The sequence below is a fragment of the Triturus cristatus genome, chromosome 4_1 (assembly GCF_964204655.1).
Source record: "Triturus cristatus chromosome 4_1, aTriCri1.1, whole genome shotgun sequence".
NCBI lineage: Eukaryota > Metazoa > Chordata > Amphibia > Caudata > Salamandridae > Triturus > Triturus cristatus.
In genome coordinates, this window is record NC_140585.1 from 952701462 (window position 1) to 952723098 (window position 21637).

The 21637-nt window shown below is 45.4% G+C and overlaps 1 protein-coding gene across 5 annotated transcripts in view; it reads right to left on the reverse strand.

The window, feature by feature from the left end:
- LOC146855888 (protein NEDD1-like) overlaps positions 1–21637 on the reverse strand; it is a 544173-nt gene that overhangs the window by 182001 nt on the left and 340535 nt on the right. For 4 of the 5 annotated variants that reach the window (XM_085650673.1, XM_085650675.1, XM_085650674.1 and 1 more), the window contains exon 10: positions 5785–5916. The exons of the other annotated variant lie outside the window; for it this stretch is intronic. In XM_085650673.1, coding sequence (XP_085506799.1) covers positions 5785–5916 — 132 coding nt within the window. The remainder of the gene's footprint in view (positions 1–5784; positions 5917–21637) is intronic. 5 annotated transcript variants of the gene reach the window in all.

A 21637-nucleotide genomic window follows, 5' to 3' on the forward strand; every position in this document is an offset into this window, starting at 1 on the left:
TCATTCTTTTACTCCTAGTAATGAGGAAGATTTCTGTGACAATAGAATCAGCATGCAAGTCTCAACCTGGAACTGTTCTAAAAGTAGACTGGAACATGACACAGCTAAACTACAAGTCTGGCAACTGTAATGTGCAAAGATTACAAGAGAAGATATGTAAGAGGGATGTAGACATATGAAATCAATTAGGCATTGCCTTTGTTCTCTTGAGGTAGGGGTTTTATTCCCCCCCCCCCAAAATTACTCTTAACTTCAGCAGGAGTAACTGAGTAATTAACAGCAATTCTGCCTCAAAGAGCAACACAAAATCACTCAGATTACTCTGCTTGTTTCGAAATTCTGCCAGGCCTAGTCATAGTAAAGAATGAATGGAGAAAGGGCAAGATTGTATAAATGACCAGGGAGAAAAGAACACGGGTATACAAACTCTCTACCTACTCCCCCACCCACCCTGAAGTAGTTCCAGCTACTGAGGCAATACAACTGAACTCAGAGTAATTAAAACTATTTCAGGTGGCAGGGATTTGTACTCCCTAGCAAACTGAAGAGTACTTGGAATGACTCTTAGGTGAGGAAGTTGATCAATACCATGAGGGTGCAAAGAGCACAGCGAAAAGAGTCCACAACACATGAGGAACCATTTAATTGACAGATGCATCAGCAATGCAACCTTATTTAGTCAGTAATGTCATTCTGTCATGATGTATTTTGGTTTTAGTCAAGTAGTTTTTAGAATCTTGAAGCGTGTAACAAAGTGTTGGATAACTTTAGAGTCTACACTAAAAGGTTTTACTAAGACATATCTCATAAATGTGATCGGATTATAGGGTGACCACAATAATTTGACCACCCCCCTAAGTATAATAGAATATAGTCAGAGAAGATGCTAAGCAATAAAATGATAAGATCATCTACCAGCACAATTTTCCTTCCAGTTTTTCAGTACATTTGCATCTCATAAATAAAAGCTTAACATTAGTAAACATTAAAACAACTATTGGGACACGGAACAATAGCATTCTGCAAAGAATTACTTTCCTTTTGTATTCCTTTGTATTTCTGCATTGGGCCACCTCTGCAGAGGAAAAATGCTTAGCATACTAGAGGAGCAAGTATTTTGGTTGCTTACCAGAAACCACTGATAGTGTCATGGGAAATTAGAAGGCATGCAGAAGGGGCAGCAGAGCTGGAGGATAAATCATGAAGAGCTAGTATTACCATTCAATCGGTATTTATATAGCTCAGCTGATCACCTCGTGAGGTATCCAGGTAATGGAGGTATGGAGAGCCTTAGCTGAAGAGCCAGGTCTTGAGTCGCTTTCTAAAATCGGTGAGTGAAGGGGAGGTTCGGAGGTGGAGGGGGAGATCATTCCAGGACTTGGCAGCAAGGTAGGAGAAGAAATGAAATCCACTGCAGCTTTGCCAGATGCAGGGCACGTGTGCGAATGAGGTTGATCGGAGTTGTCTGGTTAGATGGTGGTTGATGTAGGATGGTCCTGCGTTGTGCAGGGCCTTGTAGGCGTGAGTCAGCAGCTTGAACTGGCATCTTTTCTGGACAGGGAGCAAGTGGAGGCCTCTGAGGTGGGGGGGTGAGTCTGATTCATTTTGGGAGCTCGAGTACGAGTCTGACTGGGGTGTTCTGTATGGTCTGTAGTTGTTTGAGGCGATGGGTGGTGTTCTGGCATAGAGTGCATTTCCATAGTCCAGTCGGCTGGTGACACCGTTTTCCTGGTGCTAATGGGGACCCACCTGAAAATCTTATGAATCGCTTAATGGAGAGATCGCTGTCCAGGATGATGGTGAGATTGCAGGCGTGGTTGGTAGGGGTAGGTGAGAGTTTGAGTGTGGGGGGGCACCAGGAGTCGTCCCATGGGGAGGTGTTCCTTCTGAAGATGAGTGCTTCTGACTTGTCAGTTTTCAGTTTTAGGCAGTTGGATCTCATCCAGGTGTCGACATTGGTCATGGCGTTCTGGAAGCTGACCCTGCTGGTGGCGTAGTCTTCTGTGAGAGAGGATTAGTTAAGTGTTGTCACTGTATGAGATGAAGTTTAGTCCATGGGTGTGGATGATGTCGGCCAGTGGCATCATGTAGGTGCTGAAGAGGGTGGGGCTGAGGGAATATCCTAGGGGGACACCACAGAGGATGCTCTTGGGTTCATAGATGAAGGGTTATAAAAGCATATTCTCTATGTGCGTCCTGTGAGAAAGGTGATCCACTTGAGGGCGTTTCCTCTGCTGTAAATGTGGTGGAGTCTGGTGATGAGGGTGTGGGGGGATACGATGTCGAAAGCTGCTGAGAGGTCAAGGAGGATTGGGCTGCTGTCTCGCCGCGGTCGGGGATGGATCTAATGCGGCTATTAGAGCGGTGTCAGTGCTGTGGTTGGAGCAAAAGCCAGACTGGGAGGCATTGAGTAGGTTGTTTCCTTACAGGTGAATTGTGTGCTGGCAATTAATGGCTTTCTCCAGGACCTTGACTGGAAAGGGGGGCAGTGAAATGGAGCTGTATTGTTGAGCTCACTGGGGTCGGCAGAAGATTTCTTCAGTAGGGGTTTAACCTCCTTGTGCCTCCAGGAGTCTGGGAACGTGGCAGTGGTGACGGATGAGTTTAGGATGTTGGTGAGTGTGCTGCTGATTTCCTTCTGTCCCAAGGTGAAGGTGTGGTACAGGCAGGGGTCTGTTGGTGTTCAAGAATGGATAGAGGTCATGATCATCATGGTGACTGACGTGGTGAGCAGTGTCCAATCAGTTATGTTGCTGTGGGAATTGCCAGTGTGTATCAGGAGGTTACAAAGTTAGGTTGGCTGTGAGTCGAGGTTGCTGTAGATGTCTGCTGTTTTGTTGTGGAAGTGGTCTGCCAGGGAGTCACAGAGGGCTTGGGAAGGACGGGTAGTGGTGGCAGACGGGCAGGCACATTTTCTGACTATGCTGAAACGTTGATTGGGGTTTGCCTTGATGCTGATGGCTAGGGCTTCATTTTTGGATTCCCTGAGGTAGTGGTGGTATTTGCTGAGGGCAGATTTGAAGGTATTTGTTTTTTCTACAGTCACTTTCGAAATTTCATGAGGTCTGTAAAAAAAAAAGGTAAACTCATATAGAGGAAGCACATATCCATTCCCATAGGTTCAACAATATCCCTGTGTGGGTCTTCCTGCACATGTGGGTAATTTTGTTGAATTATATCTGGATGGTACTCTCCTAAGGGACCTCAGTGTTGCTAGTTAGGATTAGCTAGTAATGTAGTTGGTAGAGATCAAAAACACATAATTCCTAGCACTCAATGTGTTACTTTCTGACACAAAGTGCAAGAGAAATCTCCTCTCATGCAATCATGAGCCAAAACCACGATACCATTATGGGATGAATGCTACCAATGTAGGGACAGTCAGCAACCCACAGACAAGCCTTCCAGTTCTCACTAAGGCTGGAGAAGGCCATTATTCTACACTCCAGTAGAAGTGATGTCCCAAGCTGTGCTCCATGCAGCCAGCTCCTCAAAGGTTTAGGAATCTGGTAAATGTGCCAGAACATACTGGTTATTTCACGACTTTCAGGAGCAAGGGCCTCATTTAGAGTTTGGCAAATTGGGAACACCACAGTAGAACAACAGATTCCCACCCCACCACACTCTGTTTGCGCAATCTATTTACAGTCATGGGAAGCACATTGTTTACACCTCTGAAGCCTCCACTTGTTCCAATGTAATCCTCTGACCTGATGGCCTGCTCACCCAGGGGGTGCCAGGTCACAGTCATGGATGCCCTGCCCTCCGGAGTTTTGAGCAACAGTAATTCACCTTCTCTACCAGTGCCTGCCTTATAAAGCATGCCAGACAAGCACATGGAAAAATCAGAATGGTTCCCACATGCAGGAATAAAATTCCCTTCACGTCGGGTCATTTATGTTAGTTTAGAGAAACATAATCCGGTTTTAGGAGTTTATTTTCTCTAAATAAAAGTATTTGCAGAGTAGGTGCTTAAAACATGGCACCTGCCACAGCAGCTCCCTTCACATCACAGACATTCTCCACCAATCATGCATCAATCGCTAAACAGAGGCCATGTCCAGGGTCTAAAAGTCTTCCATAGTCTTGTGAAAGGCAGGCACAAACTCTTACCAATACACCACCAAGCACACCAGACTCTGTGGCTTTGGCACCTTTCAACTGTCCACAGACCAATATTCAACACAATATAATTGATGATTGTCAAGTGGGCTTAGGCTCTACATGCATTACTCATGTTGACAATACAGCAATCTTGGATGACCTACATATGATCGCAGATGAAGAGCCCTGATTTTATCCTGTCAATAGCATTTGACAGCATCATTGATACAATACTGTATGATTGGCTGGATAAATGTGGCTTTAATGACAGCGCTGACCTGGCTTAATTAATCTGTGGCAGGCAGAACTCAAGCCGTAAGTTTTAGCCCTTAAATTTCAAAGTAAAAACCCTTAGACGAATGAATGAGCGTCCTGTCGCTAGTTGCAAGGAAGCATAAGACTAAAACAAAAAGGATAATAATTACAGAAAAGAAGAAGGAGAAACATCAGAGGAGGGTCAGATTTCTTTAAAAAGGTTTGTCTTCAGGTAAGCCTTAAAAACAGCCTCTGAGGAAATACTCCACAGATGGTTGGAAAGGGAATTCCACAGCTTTGGGGCCAGAATAAAAAAGCCCAGTCTCCCACTCTTGATTTGTGTATCCTAGGGATGCATAACAAATTTTGCTCAGTAAAGCGAAGATTTCGCAGCGGTTGGTATTTTTTAATCTTGTTTTGAATTTAAGGAGAGCTGTTTGTTGCAGAGCCCTAAACATAATTAAGAGGGTTTTAAATGTTATTCTTTGGCTCCCAGGTAGCCAATGAAGGGTTCTCAAGCCCTTGCAAATTGAGTGCGAACTGGGATGGTGTGGTGTCCAACAAAGATGGATTTGTTGTTCCTAATCAATGCGTCTTTGCATCCTTTGTTAATATTACTGAAATTATGGAAGTTGAGGTGTTTCAATTATGCCATTGATTCAAAATTTATTGTGGAAATTACTTTATCTACCTGGGAAGATTAAATAAATCCTGGACACGACCTTCTAGTACTCGACAAGCCAGATGTACGTACGTGCTTTTCATTAGAACACTCACGACTTACTTGAATCCAATTACCACTCGCGTCTACACAGACCGAGTAACTGCAGTGGCCAGAGCATAAGAATATATTTCTTGCAAGATATTCAGACACTGTTGGATGCAGATGTTTTCGGAATCAGTGTACACTTGGTTTTTGTAGCGAGAACAACTTTTTTGCTTCTAGCTTAATTTTTAGAACTTCTTTTGCCTCCACTTTTTGAAAAGGTTACACTCCCTAGAATCTTCAGCACTCTGTGTGTCATGAAAAGACTGTTCCTTTTTTTAGTGGTCTATTGGCCCGTAAAAGGTGACTTTCAGATTAAGCACGTGTCAGCTACAAAGAGACTTTCAGATGAAACACTCGTCAGCTGCAAAGATATATTTGTATACTCACAGATGTGACTTTTATTATGTCTCTGTTGAATAAAATATCAACTTTTCATGAAACACTGCTTGTGGGCTGATAATGTATGTTGTTAACCCTATAGATCAACTAGGAAAGTGCATTCCAAAATTCTTTGTAAACAGTATTAATTTGAATCTTCTACAGATGGCTCTTGGCCGATTCCCATTTCACTAAATCCTAACACAATTATATTATCTTACTGTATGCATATAATAACAGTTATACATAAGAAAAACAAAAGAGGTATTATATTTTACCATATTCTAGTGGGAAGAACATATCACATAAACCACTTTTCCTTTGCAAATCTTTGAATTGGGAATCCCCACATTTTGTGTAATCCTTTATGTTTGAAGGCTTGTCATCTAGGCCGGTTCCGCAAGATGTACCTATAATCAAATACATAAATAGATCAACTATTTTGAGAGTGTTCCTTGTAAAGTTAACATTAGAAAGACATAAATGTTTAGTGACAATTGTCACTAAGAATTGACATTGGCTTTTCTGAAACATCATTAAATTAAGTTTCTGCTGTTGTAAGGTTACTTACTTTTTATTATTTCGACAATCCCCTTGCTTCAGACACACCACTGCTGCGAAATAACCCAGCAGACATTGACTTCCAAGGTCAATGTTTCAAAACATAGCTTCACTGGGCACAATAACAGATTAACAACTTTTATAGCAATAATAAACTGCTAACTATGGATGGGATCAATAACCAAACGTAAAAATGTAGCAATAGTTAAACAATAACAATGAATTTGACTGTATTAGATGGATAGATAGATAGACACAATCTCCAAAAGCTCCAAGAAGCAATCTTCCAAGAAGGGAGATCTTTATTCAAAACAGAAAAAAATTACATTAGCATCCAAGGAGTTTTTTCCCTAGCACGTTGGTGTCATTTTGAGTTTTCTCTACCCAAGACGGTTCTGCCTTGCATGGCCATCCAGGGCCATGAAAATGAGCGACAACCAAGATGGCTGTCACTATGACATTACAGCCCTGTATCACACAGGCCATCAGGTCAGTCGTTTCTGACAAGAAAGCAGCTCAAAATACACACAGAACGTTGTTATTGAACACTCTGGAAGGCTCTTCTGCTAAGAAATGCATGTGTTACACGTCAGCAGCTTCACATCACTGGAGGTCAGTAATAACAAACCACTGCTGTTTAAGTATCAAACTGGAAAAGGACTCATAAAAGGGACATACATTCGTAATACCCCATTGAAATCATCATTAACTTTATTTTGAGGCAACGCATCCTACATAGCAGGCTGGGCACCCGATACTGCCAGAGAGGTCCTGCATGAGTCAACATGAATGCAAGAACTGGCTAAATATGTGAATGGGAAAATAGAATCCATGGAATGTTCGTAACTCACCACACTGCTAAAATAAAAGGTAAACCCTTCATCCCTAGCACAAAAAAAGGAGTTGGTCTTCATTCAGAAAACGGTCCCAGGATGCTTGTTTGCGTAACACTTTTCACCTTAAGTGGGATGGGTATGCCCAGACATGGGTCCCTTGCTCACTGTGCCACTGGATTCAAGCTAGCCTGGCTGATGAAGGGTAATACCCAGAAACCGGTCCCAGGATGCTTGATTCCGGTCCAGAGAGGACCTGGCTTGGCAGTTCGGTCCGGACTGTTCCCATGAGGCACAGTGTCAAGACTGATTTGCATATGGCTGGGTCTAAACTGGGGTGGCATGGTGAGCAAAAGAACAATGGATTTAACCTAGATCACTAGACTGGGCGTGAATGTATGATTTATTCAGCATTCCGCCCATCATTTGTTTACATAGCACAAAATCCACAATATGGGCAAAGCTATTTCTGTTAGGGTATGTGGGAGCCTCTAGCATTATCCTACAACTTTGGAACACTGAGCTTGAGCTTAACAACAACAGAGAAAATATATCGCAAAGCATGGAAAATTCTCCCCCTCTCCAGTAGGGAAACTGCCTTGCCAACCTAACCAAATGTTGTTGCATAAAGATTACACTCAAGAGGCCCCTGCAGCCAAAAGATCCTGATTCTGTTTCCAGTGTGAAGCTCTTACTCTAGTTTGTTAAATATTGCCTCCTTAGGTCTTAACCTATGAGTCTAGCTACTCCAAAGGTGAGTGTCCAAAAGTTAAATACCCTTAGTGTCATGTTCAGAGCAAGTTGGGCAGTTGATAGGCTGGGAGTGTCTCATTGTTTAGTCACATAAACAATGTCCATTGTGTTATATAGCAGTACCTTCTGCTAGCAAGGATATGAAAGGTTTTGTCATGTAGTTCCTATAAGTCGATATAGGATCTGTGCTTATAGACAACATAAACTACAGGATTGGAGTCTAAACTGATTCCAGACACCCCGAAGGATATGTTAGCCTTTAGACCAGCTAGCTCACAGTGCTACCTTAACCCCCCTAACTTTACCAAGGAGTGAATAATCTCTGGCAACTATTGAACATGACAACCCCTGATCCTTCAGGGATCGTGGAAACAGTGTGCTACTTTTCACTCAGACACTCATGCTCACTTGGTCTTAGAGAAATACATAGAATAAACGACTGCAACTTTTTCAATAAGCATTTATGAAATCAGTGTCTTTCTAGTAACAAATATGTGTGCTGCAACAACTATGAGACAGAAACAGAGATATACGACTGTAAGCACTGACAGAGTAAATAAAAGGTAGAATTCTACCATGGTGCTAAAACATTGAATATAGGCAGACACATAGATACATGGTAATAAAATGCCAACCCTATCTGAGTGTACGTAAATGTACCTAGCATGTATGGAGGGTGTAAAGCCAAGAATCCCCTAGGTGAGAGCCAACCCCATTGTTTGATGGGAGAGAACAAAGGACCTAGTCGGTCACGAGATGGACACCCCGCAAGGGATGTCAGATCACTGGATGCTGGAGATTCTGCGTGCCGGAATCTCAGCATCTTGTGTCAGCAGGGAAGCTTCTCCTCTGGTTTCCCAGTGAAGATGTGGTTCTTTTATACCGAAAGGTAGCCCCATGGGTTCTACTTTGATGTGTAATGGTACTGTGCGTCTGTCGTTCAAGGATGACGATATTGGTGACTTTTGTACAGAGTTATTATACAGAAGATGGTAATCCTGTTGCACATGTCCTAGGCAGGGGATGAAGATATGATACTAAGAATCCTCATGCATAAGAAAGAAGGCTAGTTTTCAAAGAAAATCACACAACATTAATATGGCACGTAACTAGGTAAAAGGTCGGCGCCAGTGCTGGAGCGAGGTTTTCCCTAAGAATTGTATACCTCCTCCATTTCATTATTTTGAACTAACATGAATAATTGATTAACATTAATAGTAATAATTGTTTGCTGTGTTTAATTAATCAACATTACTAATTAGAAAATACACGTGGGAAATGCATTTGCATGGCTTGATTGATACGTAAACTAATTTCGTACGCATACTGTCAGATATTTAGAATTTGCATGTTGTATGTTGCTTTTGTGATGTGATTTGTGAATCGTGCTTTAAATTGTGAGTATAAACTGCAATGTGTGTTGCTTTTGCTAGATAAATACACACAAATAGAGGGGTTAGTGAGGGAATAACATTTTAATAGTCATTTCCATGTATTAATTACGTTTTATGTTTCTTTGCTTAAGTTGACCTTTCTGGAGTGGCCACAAAATGGCTGCCATCCCTATTTTGATGCCCCGACAAGACACAGAAGTCACTGAGTAAAGTGCACCTGCGCTAAAAGATGAGCAACAATAACCTCGTCCTGACCCCAGGAAGACTGTACCCGTGAAGGACATCCTGGGAGGAGTGCCAATCATCAAACAAAGGACTTTCTTAAACTATGAACTGTTATAATTGATGACACTAAGGACACAACCCCGCGTGGGTGCCCACCCGGGACATTGCAGTTTGCTATGGGGTGGTGGGAGCACTGCTGCCGCCATCCTATAGCAAACAATACTCCATTTTGAACAAGGGAGAGCATTCTGCTCTCACTTGTTCAAAGTGGAGCACTTTGCTTTTTACCACCAGGGAGCTGCATGTCAGCAGCTCCCTGGGGGTAATAGGCCTTCATGCTCTCCCCTGCAGTCCCCAAACAGGTGACCCCAGGGCTGGAAATGGCCCAGGAGGGTAGCCACTCAGCCCCCCTCCCTTTTTTCATTTTTAAATAAGTGGCCGGGCCCCGGGGGATGGGGTCCCAAGGGCCAAAATAGGCCTGGGGAGAGGGGCCTCTCAGCCTCCTCCTTTAAAAAACCAAAACAAATATGAAATGGCCTGACCCCCGGGGGATGGGGTCCCCTTGGGCGGTAAATGGCCCGGAAGTGGGAGTCTCTGGCACCCCTCCCTTGTAAATAAATATACAAAATGGGCATGCCCCGGGGAATGGGGTCCCAGGGGCCCAAAACTATCAAGGGAAGGAGGGCCACACTGCCTCCTTCCTAAATAAAAATGTTTTATAGCCGGCAACTCACAGGTGGCCCTGCCCCCTCAAAGCACTACTCTGCAAATGCACCTCCTGGTGCGCTCTTGGTTGAGGGATGAAGTCCCCTTCTATGCTGAGGGTCCTTAGGGGCCAACTAGCCCTCCTGTTACCTTCAGTAAGTCCTACACAGTGGGATTGTTGTGAGGTCTTCGGAGGCCAAGCACCCCCTTTCTCCACCACTCTGCAAACGAGCCTCCTGGCGCACTACTGGTTGGGGGATGAAGTCCACTTTACTACTGAGGGACCTTGGGGGCTAAGAAGCTGAATTCCTGAGCGCTGGTTGGAGGCCCAGCCCTCTTTCTCTACCACTCTGCGAACATGACTGCTAGTTAAAAAACATTAGAAATTCACTGAAAAAAATCAAAGGATTCAGGGATGTTGTAGTTAGAAATTAGAATTGGAAAAAACCTTAAAAATTCCTGGAAAAAACAAAGGTTACAGGGATGTTATAGTTAGCCTGACATTTCTCTGAAGTAACTATAACAATCGCCCCCGCAATGCACTGCTGTTAAGGTCATGCATTACATCACTCATGACATATATATATAACCTTCTTAAACTTTTTAGAAACACTCACAGTCACTGGATGATGTCATGAGTGATGTCATTTGAGATGTCATCAGTGATGTCACTGACCATGTCATGAGTGATGTAACATGTGACGCCATCAGCAGTGCATTGCGGGTGCGCAAGTTATAGTTAGCACAGCTAACTAGAACGGCTTAATTTCTCAGGTTTCGTACAAGTGAAATGTCAGCCTAACTATAACGTCCCTGTAACCTTTATTTTTTCTGTGAATTTCTAAGGTTTTTTAAATGCAAATTTTTAACTTTAACGTGCCTGATACCTGTGTTTTTTCGGATATATATATATATATATCGCTTCTTTCCAGCGGGGTTCCAAATTGACAGGAAACTTAACTTAACTTAAAGAAAAATAGGTTTCAGGGACTTTATAGTTAGTTGCACATTTCACTCGTACAAAACCATAGAAATTCGGCCGTTATAGTTAGTTGAGCTAGCTATAACTCACACCCCCGCAATGCACTGCTGATGATGTCACATATTACATCATTCATGACATGGTCAGTGAAATCACTCATGACATCACTGATGAAATCATCCAGTGACTGTGTGTTTCTGTAAAGTTTAAATATGTTTTATAAATATATTGGCCTAGGTATATTGAAGAATGAGTAGGTGTACAAGTGTGTGGATGGAGGTTTTAGTAGGTGCATGACTGACTGTATAAGTGAGTGATTAAATTTGTCTTACTGAATTCATGGGTTAGTGACTGTGTGAATGTCTGTATAAGTCTGTCTATTGCTGTGTAAGCTGCTGCATTGGTTGATGAGTAGCTACATGAGTGTCTATATGGGTTATTGATTGGTTGCCTGAGTATTTGTATGGGTGCCTGAGTGTGTGTGTGTGGGTGGGTGAGAGGTGTGTGACTTTGTGCATAGATGTGTGAGTTCTTTATTCACTGGTTGTATGGGCTCAAGACTGCATGTGGAAACAGCTGTATGGGTGGGTGAGTGTGTGTATGGGTGTGTTGGTGAGTGAATGGATATCTCAGTGCTACATGTCCAAGTAACTACATATGTAAAATGCAGTGCATGAGAGAGGTGGAGTATATAAATGACTATACGTGATTGTGAGAGTGCTATGTGGATGAGTGTGTACTTGTATCAGTGATTGTATAAGAGAGTAAGTATATGTTAGTATCAGTATGAATAAGTGAGGTTGTGTGTGTATAACTGTATAGCTGAGTAAATAGAAGTGTGATTAATTCTTTGCATGACTGACTAGATGTGTGAATAACTCTGGATGAGTGGCGGTGTGTGAGTGTTTGTATAGGTGTATGAGTGCCTATAATAGTGTTGTATTGATGAGTCACTGCATGTATGAGTGACTGCATGGGTGAATGAGTGGATGTGTGTGTAGACCTAGGAATCAGTGCGTGCATACGTAGTAACTGGCATTGGTGTCTCTATTGTTTCCAAAATGGTAGTCTGTATTGTAGAGCGGGTGTAAGAAAGGTTTTATTAAGGTATGAGGAGGTGCATCAGATTTTCACGTGGATGATGTCATCAGAGATGTCATCAGTGATGTAATCAGTGATGTCACTGACCATGTCATGAATGATGTAATATGTGACGTCATCAGCAGTGCATTGCGGGGGCGTGAGTTATAGTTAGCTCAACTAACTATATCGGCCGAATTTCTATGGTTTTGTGAGTGAAATGTGCAACTAACTATAACGTCCCTGAAACCTATGGTTTTTTCAGTGAATTTCAAAGGTCTTTTAAATGCTGATTTGTAACTATAACGTCCCTGAAACATATGGATTTTTCAGTGAATTTCAAAGGAGTTTAAAATGATAATTTGTAACTATAACGTCCCTGAAACCTATGTTTTTTTAGTGAATTTCAAAGGTTTTTTAAGTGCTAATTTCTAATTATAACGTTCATTAAACCTATGGTTTTTTCAATGATTTTAAATTATCATTCCATTCTCCACCTGGTGAAAACCGCAGATATCGCCAGTTTTCCAGCAATAGCTTCCACAAAAACAAAATCGCCACAAATGAGAGCAACAACTAACGCTAATAATAAAACAGCCGATAAGCCTTTTACTGGTGTAAAGTAGGACTACCTACAGTGTGAAAGGGAGCCCAGCACAGAATCACATCTGAAGACCAACTCATGTCATAAAGCTACTGATCATGCACCTCCCACACCCAAGAAGGCCACAAAAACCACTGTCACCACCCTCAGGACCCCCCCCCGGACCACCCCCCCTACTACCACCGAGGTAGTGCACAATAGGACAGCGAACCTTCCAAAAACGGCATGGCCCCTCAAACACAATAGCTGAATGTTCCAAGATGTGGCAACCAAACATGTGTGAAGGAAGCAAGTCACCCACCAATAATAATGCACACAATACCAAGTGTAGCGGTGATGTGCTGGACAGACCTAACTATGCAGAGCACAAACCTCTCCATGTGTACATATACTGCTGGTGCTTGAAGTGTTGTGACAGTGGACGCAACCATGTTACCTCAGGCAGTGGGGAAGATCTCGGTCATGTACCTGTATCGTCGTCCCCTGTAAGCAGAAGCGCAGTGGGCTGGTCCAACGTACGCCACTCCAGCGTAGAAGTGTGAATAAATAGGCCGGGGCTCTGGGCGTGGTTCACTTGTGTGAAACCTAACACGTCTGTCAGAGCAGCGGCCCTCACCCTGCCACGTGGCTGCCGCCATGTCCGCTGGCCTCCTCGACACAGGCCCTCTGCGAACACAGTGGCACAGTACCGCAGACTTATGTCTGTACAGACTATTGCCTTCGATCTACACTGCGGACAGCAGGGCTCACAATTCAGATGGAGTGGCGATTGCAGATGACGCAGTCCAGTAGGCAAGACACATTGCTCCCAGTGCGGCCCGTCCGGACCACGCATCATCGCAGGCTGCGCACACGCTGGGCGTCAGAGGTACCACTAACTCAGTGCTCCACAAGTCAACGCCACGTGGCTTTATTAAAACAGAATTCATTAGACAAAAGACATTGCTACCAGTGCGGCCCGCCCAGACCACGCATCATCACAGGGTTATGTTAATTGGTTTATAAAGCGCTCAACTCACCCTTAGGCATCTCAGCGCTAACTAGTAGGCTTGACATCCTGGACGGGAAAACAATGGAGTAGACTAAAGTAAGAGTTCAGAACAAAAAGGCTTTCAGCTGTTTCCTGAAAATTTCATACTTAGGAATTGATCGCAAAGTCTGGGGAAGCTGATTCCAATATTTTGGAGCAAGATATGAGAAAGCTCTGCCACCCGTCCGGATAAGACGGAAACGAGGAACCTGAAGAAGGCCCCGCAGGCTAGATCTAAGACTTCTGAAAGGACAGTATTTGAGGAGTTTTTTTTGTAAATAGAGGGGGCCTCTGTTGTTCAGAGCATTATAAGTGAAACAACAAATCTTGAAAAAGGATCTCTTTTTCACAGATAGCCAGTGTAGTTCTCTGAGCAATGGAAGCGAGGGGGAGCCTGCCGGTTGATTAAATATCATTCTCGCTGCAGTGTTCTGAACCACCTGCAGCTTAGCTAGGTGGGTCTCCCCTACTTCTGCCAGCAGTGCATTACCGAAATCCAAACGGCTAGTTACCAAAGCCTGCACTAATGTCCTACAATGACAGGTAGGCATATATGGTAGTATTTTCCGCAGAAGCCAGAGGCTGTAGTAGCATGAGGTGGTCGTGGCCGCAATATGGTCCTTCATGGACAGCAACCGATCTATTTTTATACCCAGGTTTTATACTGAGAGTTTGGGAGTGGGGGCAGAGCCCAATTGAACAGGCCACCAATCATCGGACCAAAAGTCAGTTGCTTTTCCCAACAACATGATCTCTGATTTATCTGGATTCAGTTGTAGGAAATTACCAGTCATCCAGTCATATATCATCTTCATGCCATATGCAAAGCAAGTTTTCTCTCTCTCTGGGTTTTCTCCAATGGTGAACATAAGCTGCGTATCATCTGCATAAGAGATGACCTCGAAGCCTAACTGTTCAGCTATCCTCGCCAATTGAGCCATGTAAATATTGAAAAGGGTAGGGCTCAAACAGGAGCCCTGCGGAACACCCCTCTTCAAAGGTATTTTGGCCGAGGTATAGGGACCCAGTATGACTGTTTGAGTTCTGTCAGCCAGAAAATGTTGTAGCCACTTCAGGGCAGTCCCTTTGATACCACAGGAGACTAATCTCTCCGCCAGCTTTATATTAGAGATGGTATCAAGAGCTGCGGAGAGATCTAAGAGAATCAGTATCACTGATCCCCCTGAATCTACTGTCTGTCTGAGCGAGTCTGTCACTGCTAATACGGCAGTTTCCGTACTGAAACCTTGCCGAAAGCCCGATTGCGATGGATCCAAGATTCCATTTTGTTCCAGATAAGAGCAAAGTTGTCTATTTATAATACTTTCCAACAATTTTCCCAAGAGTGGTAGTAGGGAAATAGGCCGGTAGTTTGAAAGGATTGATGGATCCGCCGTAGGTTTCTTCAGTATAGGGCGGACAGATGCCTCTTTCCAAGCTATGGGAATGGTGCCCGTTTTTATAGAGCAATTGAAGATGTCACTGATTGCAAGAGCACAGCTTGTAGCTAAAAGGGCCATAGTTTTTGGGTGCACACACGCTGAGTGCTTCAGGTGCCAATAACTCACTGCATCACAAGTCATCGCCACGTAGCCTAATTAAGGCAGAATTCAGTAGGCAAAAGTCATTGCTACCAGTGCGGCCCGCCAGGACCACACATCATTGCAGAGTGCGCACACACTGAGTGCTTCTGGTGCCACTAACTCAGTGCACCACAAGTCATCGCCACGTAGCCTTATTAAGGAAGAATTCATTAGACAAAAGACATTGCTACCAGTGCGGCCCGCCCGGACCATGCATCATCAAAGGCTCTGCAAATGGTGGTTGCTTCAGGTGCCACTAACTGTGCGCTCAACTCAACGCCACGTGGCTGTGGGCCCTTGCTGACTGCTGCCTCTGGCCTACACTGCGGTCAGCAGGGCTCACAATTAAAATTGAGTCTTGATTCATTAATTACAGAGTCCAGTAGGCAACTAACTAAAATGTCTTTGAAAACTACATAATATCCTTTTAGTATCCTTGCTTCAAGAACTTTTTTGATATCAATTATAGCCAAATTCATCTTGCAAATCCAAATGAACACTGAATGGCAGTCTACACTGCGGACAGCAGAGCTCACAGTACCAATTAAGTTTTGATTTATTTATTGCAGAGGTAACTGTACTCTCTGTCGTTGGATTTTCTCAAGAGGAAGTCACAAAAAGCATTCCTCGATATATCTGTACTGGCTACTGCCTTCGATCTACACTGCGGACAGCAGGGCTCACAATTCAGATGGAATCGTAATTGCAGATGATGCAGTCCAGTGGGCAAGAGACATTGCTCACAGTGCGGCCCGCCCACACCACGCATCATCGCTGGCTGCACACACACTGAGCGCCACACCTACTACTAACTGTATACAGCTCAAGTCAACGCCACATGGCTGTGGGCCCTTCCTGGCCACTGCCCCCGGTCTACACTGTGGTCAGCAGGGCTCACAATTCAAATTCAGTCTTGATTCATTAATTTAAGAGTCCAGTAGGCAACTAACTAAAGCATCCCCAAAACCTACACATTTCGACAGTGTATTTCATATCCTGTGTGATTGCGTGTACCCCTCCTGAGGCGGAAGCCGGGAGGCTGTGTGCTCTGCTGTTGCTGTATTGTGTTTTATGCTGCTATAGCGATTATTTGCACAATTAGCCGACTTGGTTTTTTAACTTTTTAATTTTTAACTTTTGCTGGCATCTTTGCACTAGGCAGACCTCCTTACCTTTGTGTCTTCCCGTTTCCCGCTGCCCGGCGCCCACTCACCTGCAGCTGACTAGTGACGCTGTGGAGTTGCTCCCGGGGCTCAGAAGCGTGGCGGCCATCTTGGGGGTGGATCGGACCCGGAGCGCTCTAGTCGCGCATAAAGGGGGCCCAGATCCCACGCGCCAGTCTGTGTGATTGCGTGTACCCCTCCTGAGGCGGAAGCCGGGAGGCTGTGTGCTCTGCTGTTGCTGTATTGTGTTTTATGCTGCTATAGCGATTATGTGCACAATTAGCCGACTTGGTTTTTTAACTTTTTAATTTTTAACTTTTGCTGGCATCTTTGCACTAGGCAGACCTCCTTACCTTTGTGTCTTCCCGTTTCCCGCTGCCCGGCGCCCACTCACCTGCAGCTGACTAGTGACGCTGTGGAGTTGCTCCCGGGGCTCAGAAGCGTGGCGGCCATCTTGGGGGTGGATCGGACCCGGAGCGCTCTAGTCGCGCATAAAGGGGGCCCAGATCCCACGCGCCAGTCTGTGTGATTGCGTGTACCCCTCCTGAGGCGGAAGCCGGGAGGCTGTGTGCTCTGCTGTTGCTGTATTGTGTTTTATGCTGCTATAGCGATTATTTGCACAATTAGCCGACTTGGTTTTTTAACTTTTTAATTTTTAACTTTTGCTGGCATCTTTGCACTAGGCAGACCTCCTTACCTTTGTGTCTTCCCGTTTCCCGCTGCCCAGCGCCCATCACCTGCAGCTGACTAGTGACGCTGTGGAGTTGCTCCCGGGGCTCAGAAGCGTGGCGGCCATCTTGGGGGTGGATCGGACCCGGAGCGCTCTAGTCGCGCATAAAGGGGGCCCAGATCCCACGCGCCAGTCTGTGTGATTGCGTGTACCCCTCCTGAGGCGGAAGCCGGGAGGCTGTGTGCTCTGCTGTTGCTGTATTGTGTTTTATGCTGCTATAGCGATTATTTGCACAATTAGCCGACTTGGTTTTTTAACTTTTTAATTTTTAACTTTTGCTGGCATCTTTGCGCTAGGCAGACCTCCTTACCTTTGTGTCTTCCCGTTTCCCGCTGCCCGGCGCCCACTCACCTGCAGCTGACTAGTGACGCTGTGGAGTTGCTCCCGGGGCTCAGAAGCGTGGCGGCCATCTTGGGGGTGGATCGGACCCGGAGCGCTCTAGTCGCGCATAAAGGGGGCCCAGATCCCACGCGCCAGTCTGTGTGATTGCGTGTACCCCTCCTGAGGCGGAAGCCGGGAGGCTGTGTGCTCTGCTGTTGCTGTATTGTGTTTTATGCTGCTATAGCGATTATTTGCACAATTAGCCGACTTGGTTTTTTAACTTTTTAATTTTTAACTTTTGCTGGCATCTTTGCACTAGGCAGACCTCCTTACCTTTGTGTCTTCCCGTTTCCCGCTGCCCGGCGCCCACTCACCTGCAGCTGACTAGTGATGCTGTGGAGTTGCTCCCGGGGCTCAGAAGCGTGGCGGCCATCTTGGGGGTGGATCGGACCCGGAGCGCTCTAGTCGCGCATAAAAGGGGAAGGACATGACTTCGCGCAGTGAACGCGCTCAGCGGGCGCGCCTGACTCGTGCCGGAGTCGTGCCAGAGTCCTGCCCGTCTGCGCCCGTCCGCGTCTCGGACGCGGCCACGCCATGTTCCATCCCCTGGCCGCCGGAGTTCCTCGATCCCATCACCTACAACAGGGAAACCCTTTTAAGCCTTAACTCAAATTCATGCTCTTGGTCACAGGCACTCCAAGCACTGGTGGATGACTCGACATCCCCTGTTTTCAAACCCTGCTGCGTACGGCATACTGATGATATTTCTCACCCCGCTTGCCATTCTTGTCAGCCCGTACACTGTCAACCTGTGTCCGGCAGGAATACTTCTATCAAAGCAGGACTTATTAACTGCCGCTCGTTAGCAAAGCATTCGTTAGACATAGCCCAATCACTCGAGGATAATAGGTGGGACATCCTTTTCCTTACGGAAACTTGGTTGGGAGATGACACCAATCCTGCCCTCTGTCTTGCTATACCTCCCGACTACAAAATTCTGTGTGCTAACAGACAGAATTCCCACCCTGGTGGAGGAGTGGCCATTATATATAGATCTATTTGGTCGATCTCCTCCTTCCCATACCCCCAAATAGAGTGCATTGAGGCATTACCTTTCTGCATTAAACTTGCCGCTAACTTCACCTACTCAGGCTTATTGGTTTACCGTCCCCCTAAATCTAAAATCTCCTATCTTCCGGCCCTCATTGATTTCGCTTTACAGGCATCTTTCCGCTATGCCAATTTCACCCTCTTGGGTGACTTTAATCTGCACGCTGACAACATCAATGAACCCAATGCCTCCAACTTTTTGTCAACCTTATCTGATGGTGGCCTAAAGCAAATTGTCTTCGGCCCTACACATAAGGGCGGACACACTCTGGACTTGATCTGTACCAATCTCACTGACACCATTTTAGGTAAGCCCACCCCTGTTGTCTGGTCGGACCATTTTTTAATCCCTTTCTCCATTTCCTCCCGCTTGGTGGATCGCTCCAGACCTCAGTCCAACACCAAGGGGCGGAATTGGAGGAGAATCTCTCTTGAGAGTCTAGGCCCTCATCTCTCCATGACCTCCCCAGGGGAGGCCAACGATCTGGACTCTCGCGTGGCCAGTTTCAATCACTGGGTCACTTCGGCTCTGGATCTTTTAGCACCTATGAGACCCATTAAATCCCTTCGTACCTCTCCCTCGGCACCCTGGTATTCTGAGGAACTGCGGCTACACAAATCAATCTGCAAGAGGCTGGAGAGAAACTGGAGGCGATCTTATTCTCCTGATAGTAGATCCAAATACAAAACCTCCCTTAAGGAGTACAGAAGGAAAATCATTGATCATAAAAGATCACACCTTGAGGAGAAAATCACCCGGGCTAAGGGTTCATCTAGAGTCATTTTTGACACGGTCAGAGCCTTTACCGACCCCATGGCCCTTAAGCGCCAACCACTGGTCTCCCAGACCCTCTGCGACAATCTTTCGAGCTATTTTGAAGACAAGATCGCTCTCATTCAGAACTCCTTTCCCAGTAACATCACCCCTCCTCAACTGAAATCAGATTTCACCAGCTCCAATCCGGACAAGGTCTTTTCTAAATTTGAGGCGATCTCCTTAGAACAGTCTCTGGCAGAATTACTCAAGTGCAAATCTGGCTCCCCCTCGACCCGTGGCCAGCGAAGCAGTATAAATCCCTTGCTCCTCTGCTCAATCCTTTACTGAACGAAATCTGGAATGACTCTCTTCTGACAGGTATCTTTCCAGACTCTTGGAAACATGCTAGACTGGTTCCAATCATCAAAAAGGCAACCGCAGACCCCTCTGAACCAGCGAATTATCGCCCCATCTCCTTGCTTCCTGCCCCAGCCAAAGTGCTGGAGAAACTTGTACATGGTCAATTGGCTGGTTTCTTTGAGAGGAGTGGTGCCTTCCACATCTCCCAGCATGGTTTCAGGTCGGGTCATAGCACCGAATCTGCCCTCCTGGAAATGGCGGACGCTATCAGGTGGAAAGTCGACGAGGGCTCTAGAGCGGTGTTGGTGCTGCTAGACTTGTCAGCAGCATTCGACACCGTCTCTCACCCTATCCTCCTCGACCGACTACAGGCAAAAGGTGTTCAGGGCAAGGCCTTGGAATGGCTTGCCTCCTTTTTGTCCAATCGGACTCAGGCTGTATTCACTCCCCCCTTCACTTCATGCAGTCGTCCCCTTAAGTGGGGCGTCCCTCAGGGCTCTTCATTAAGCCCTCTCTTGTTTAACGTATATTTTTCCCCGCTGGCCGAGATCATCTCCCAATCTGGAATACAGGCCACATCTTATGCGGATGATATACAGCTTCTTTTTTCGTATGATTCCCCGTCTGAGTCCACCTTTGACCCACTAAAAAATTGCCTTCGGAACATTGCCAACTGGATGGATAACAACTGCCTCCGGCTTAATGCTGGCAAAACCGAAGTAATATTTTTTCACCAGCCCTCTCCACTGGATTCTACTCTGTGGTGGCCTCTTGACTTGAGTGCCCCTCCTTTGCCTAAGGACTCCGTCAAAAACTTAGGAGTCATTTGGGATAGTGATCTCTCCTTCAAGAAGCAGATTCAGTCTGTATCTGTGGCCTGCTTTTCTAAAATGAGGATGATGAAAAAATTCATCAACTTCATCCCTAACCAAACCAGAAAAACAATTGTGCAGGTGTTAATCACCTCCCATCTTGACTATGCAAATGGCCTCTATCTGGGATTATCCAAAGGTCTCCAGAGGCGTCTGCAAACAGTTCAAAATGCTGCAGTCCGTCTGGTTTGTGGTCTCCCCCTTAGAGAACACATTACCCCCCACCGCCTCAGGCTGCATTGGCTCCCAGTACATAAAAGGTCGGAATTTAAGGCCCTCACCCTTGCCCACCGTGCTATCAATGGGAAGGGTTCTGCTCATCTGTCCTCATGTCTCCGCCCTTACAGTAACGCTCGCTCACTCCGATCGAGCTCTCAACATCTTCTTTTTACCACGAGGGTTAAAAAGGCTCGATCTGGGGGGAAAACGTTCCAAGTTTGCACTGCCTCCCACTGGAACAACCTACCCTTGTACATTAGGAGCATTCGAGACGAACCTCCCTTTCGGAGAACCCTGAAAACTTTTCTATTCTGCTAATTTTTCACTTTACAGCTAACATTGTACACGTTCTCACACAAGCGCCGGGACACCCCGTTGGGGTATCTGTGCGCTATACAAGCTGAATAAATAAATAAATATTTCACCTTTTGTTACCTACACTGCGGTCAGCAGAGCTCACAATTTACATTGAGAAATAATTGTACTCTATGTCCTCGGATTTTGTCAGGAGGAAGTGACAAAAAGCATTCCTCGATGTCTGTACGGACTACAGCCTTCCATCTACATTGCGGATTGCAGGGCTCACAATTCAGATCGAGTTGATATTGCAGATGGCGCAGTCAAGTAGGCAACAGACATTGCTACAGTGTGGCTCTCCCGGACCATGCATCATCGCTAGCTGTGCACACGCGGAATGCTTCTGATGCCCCTACCTCAGTACACAACAACTCATGAACCCTTTACGATAGATTCTTTTGTGTATTATTTCACATCTGTTGCCCCTAACTTAGTGTAGCACAAGTCATGGACCCTTTATTATTGAATCTCTTTGTGTGATCCGACAATTAC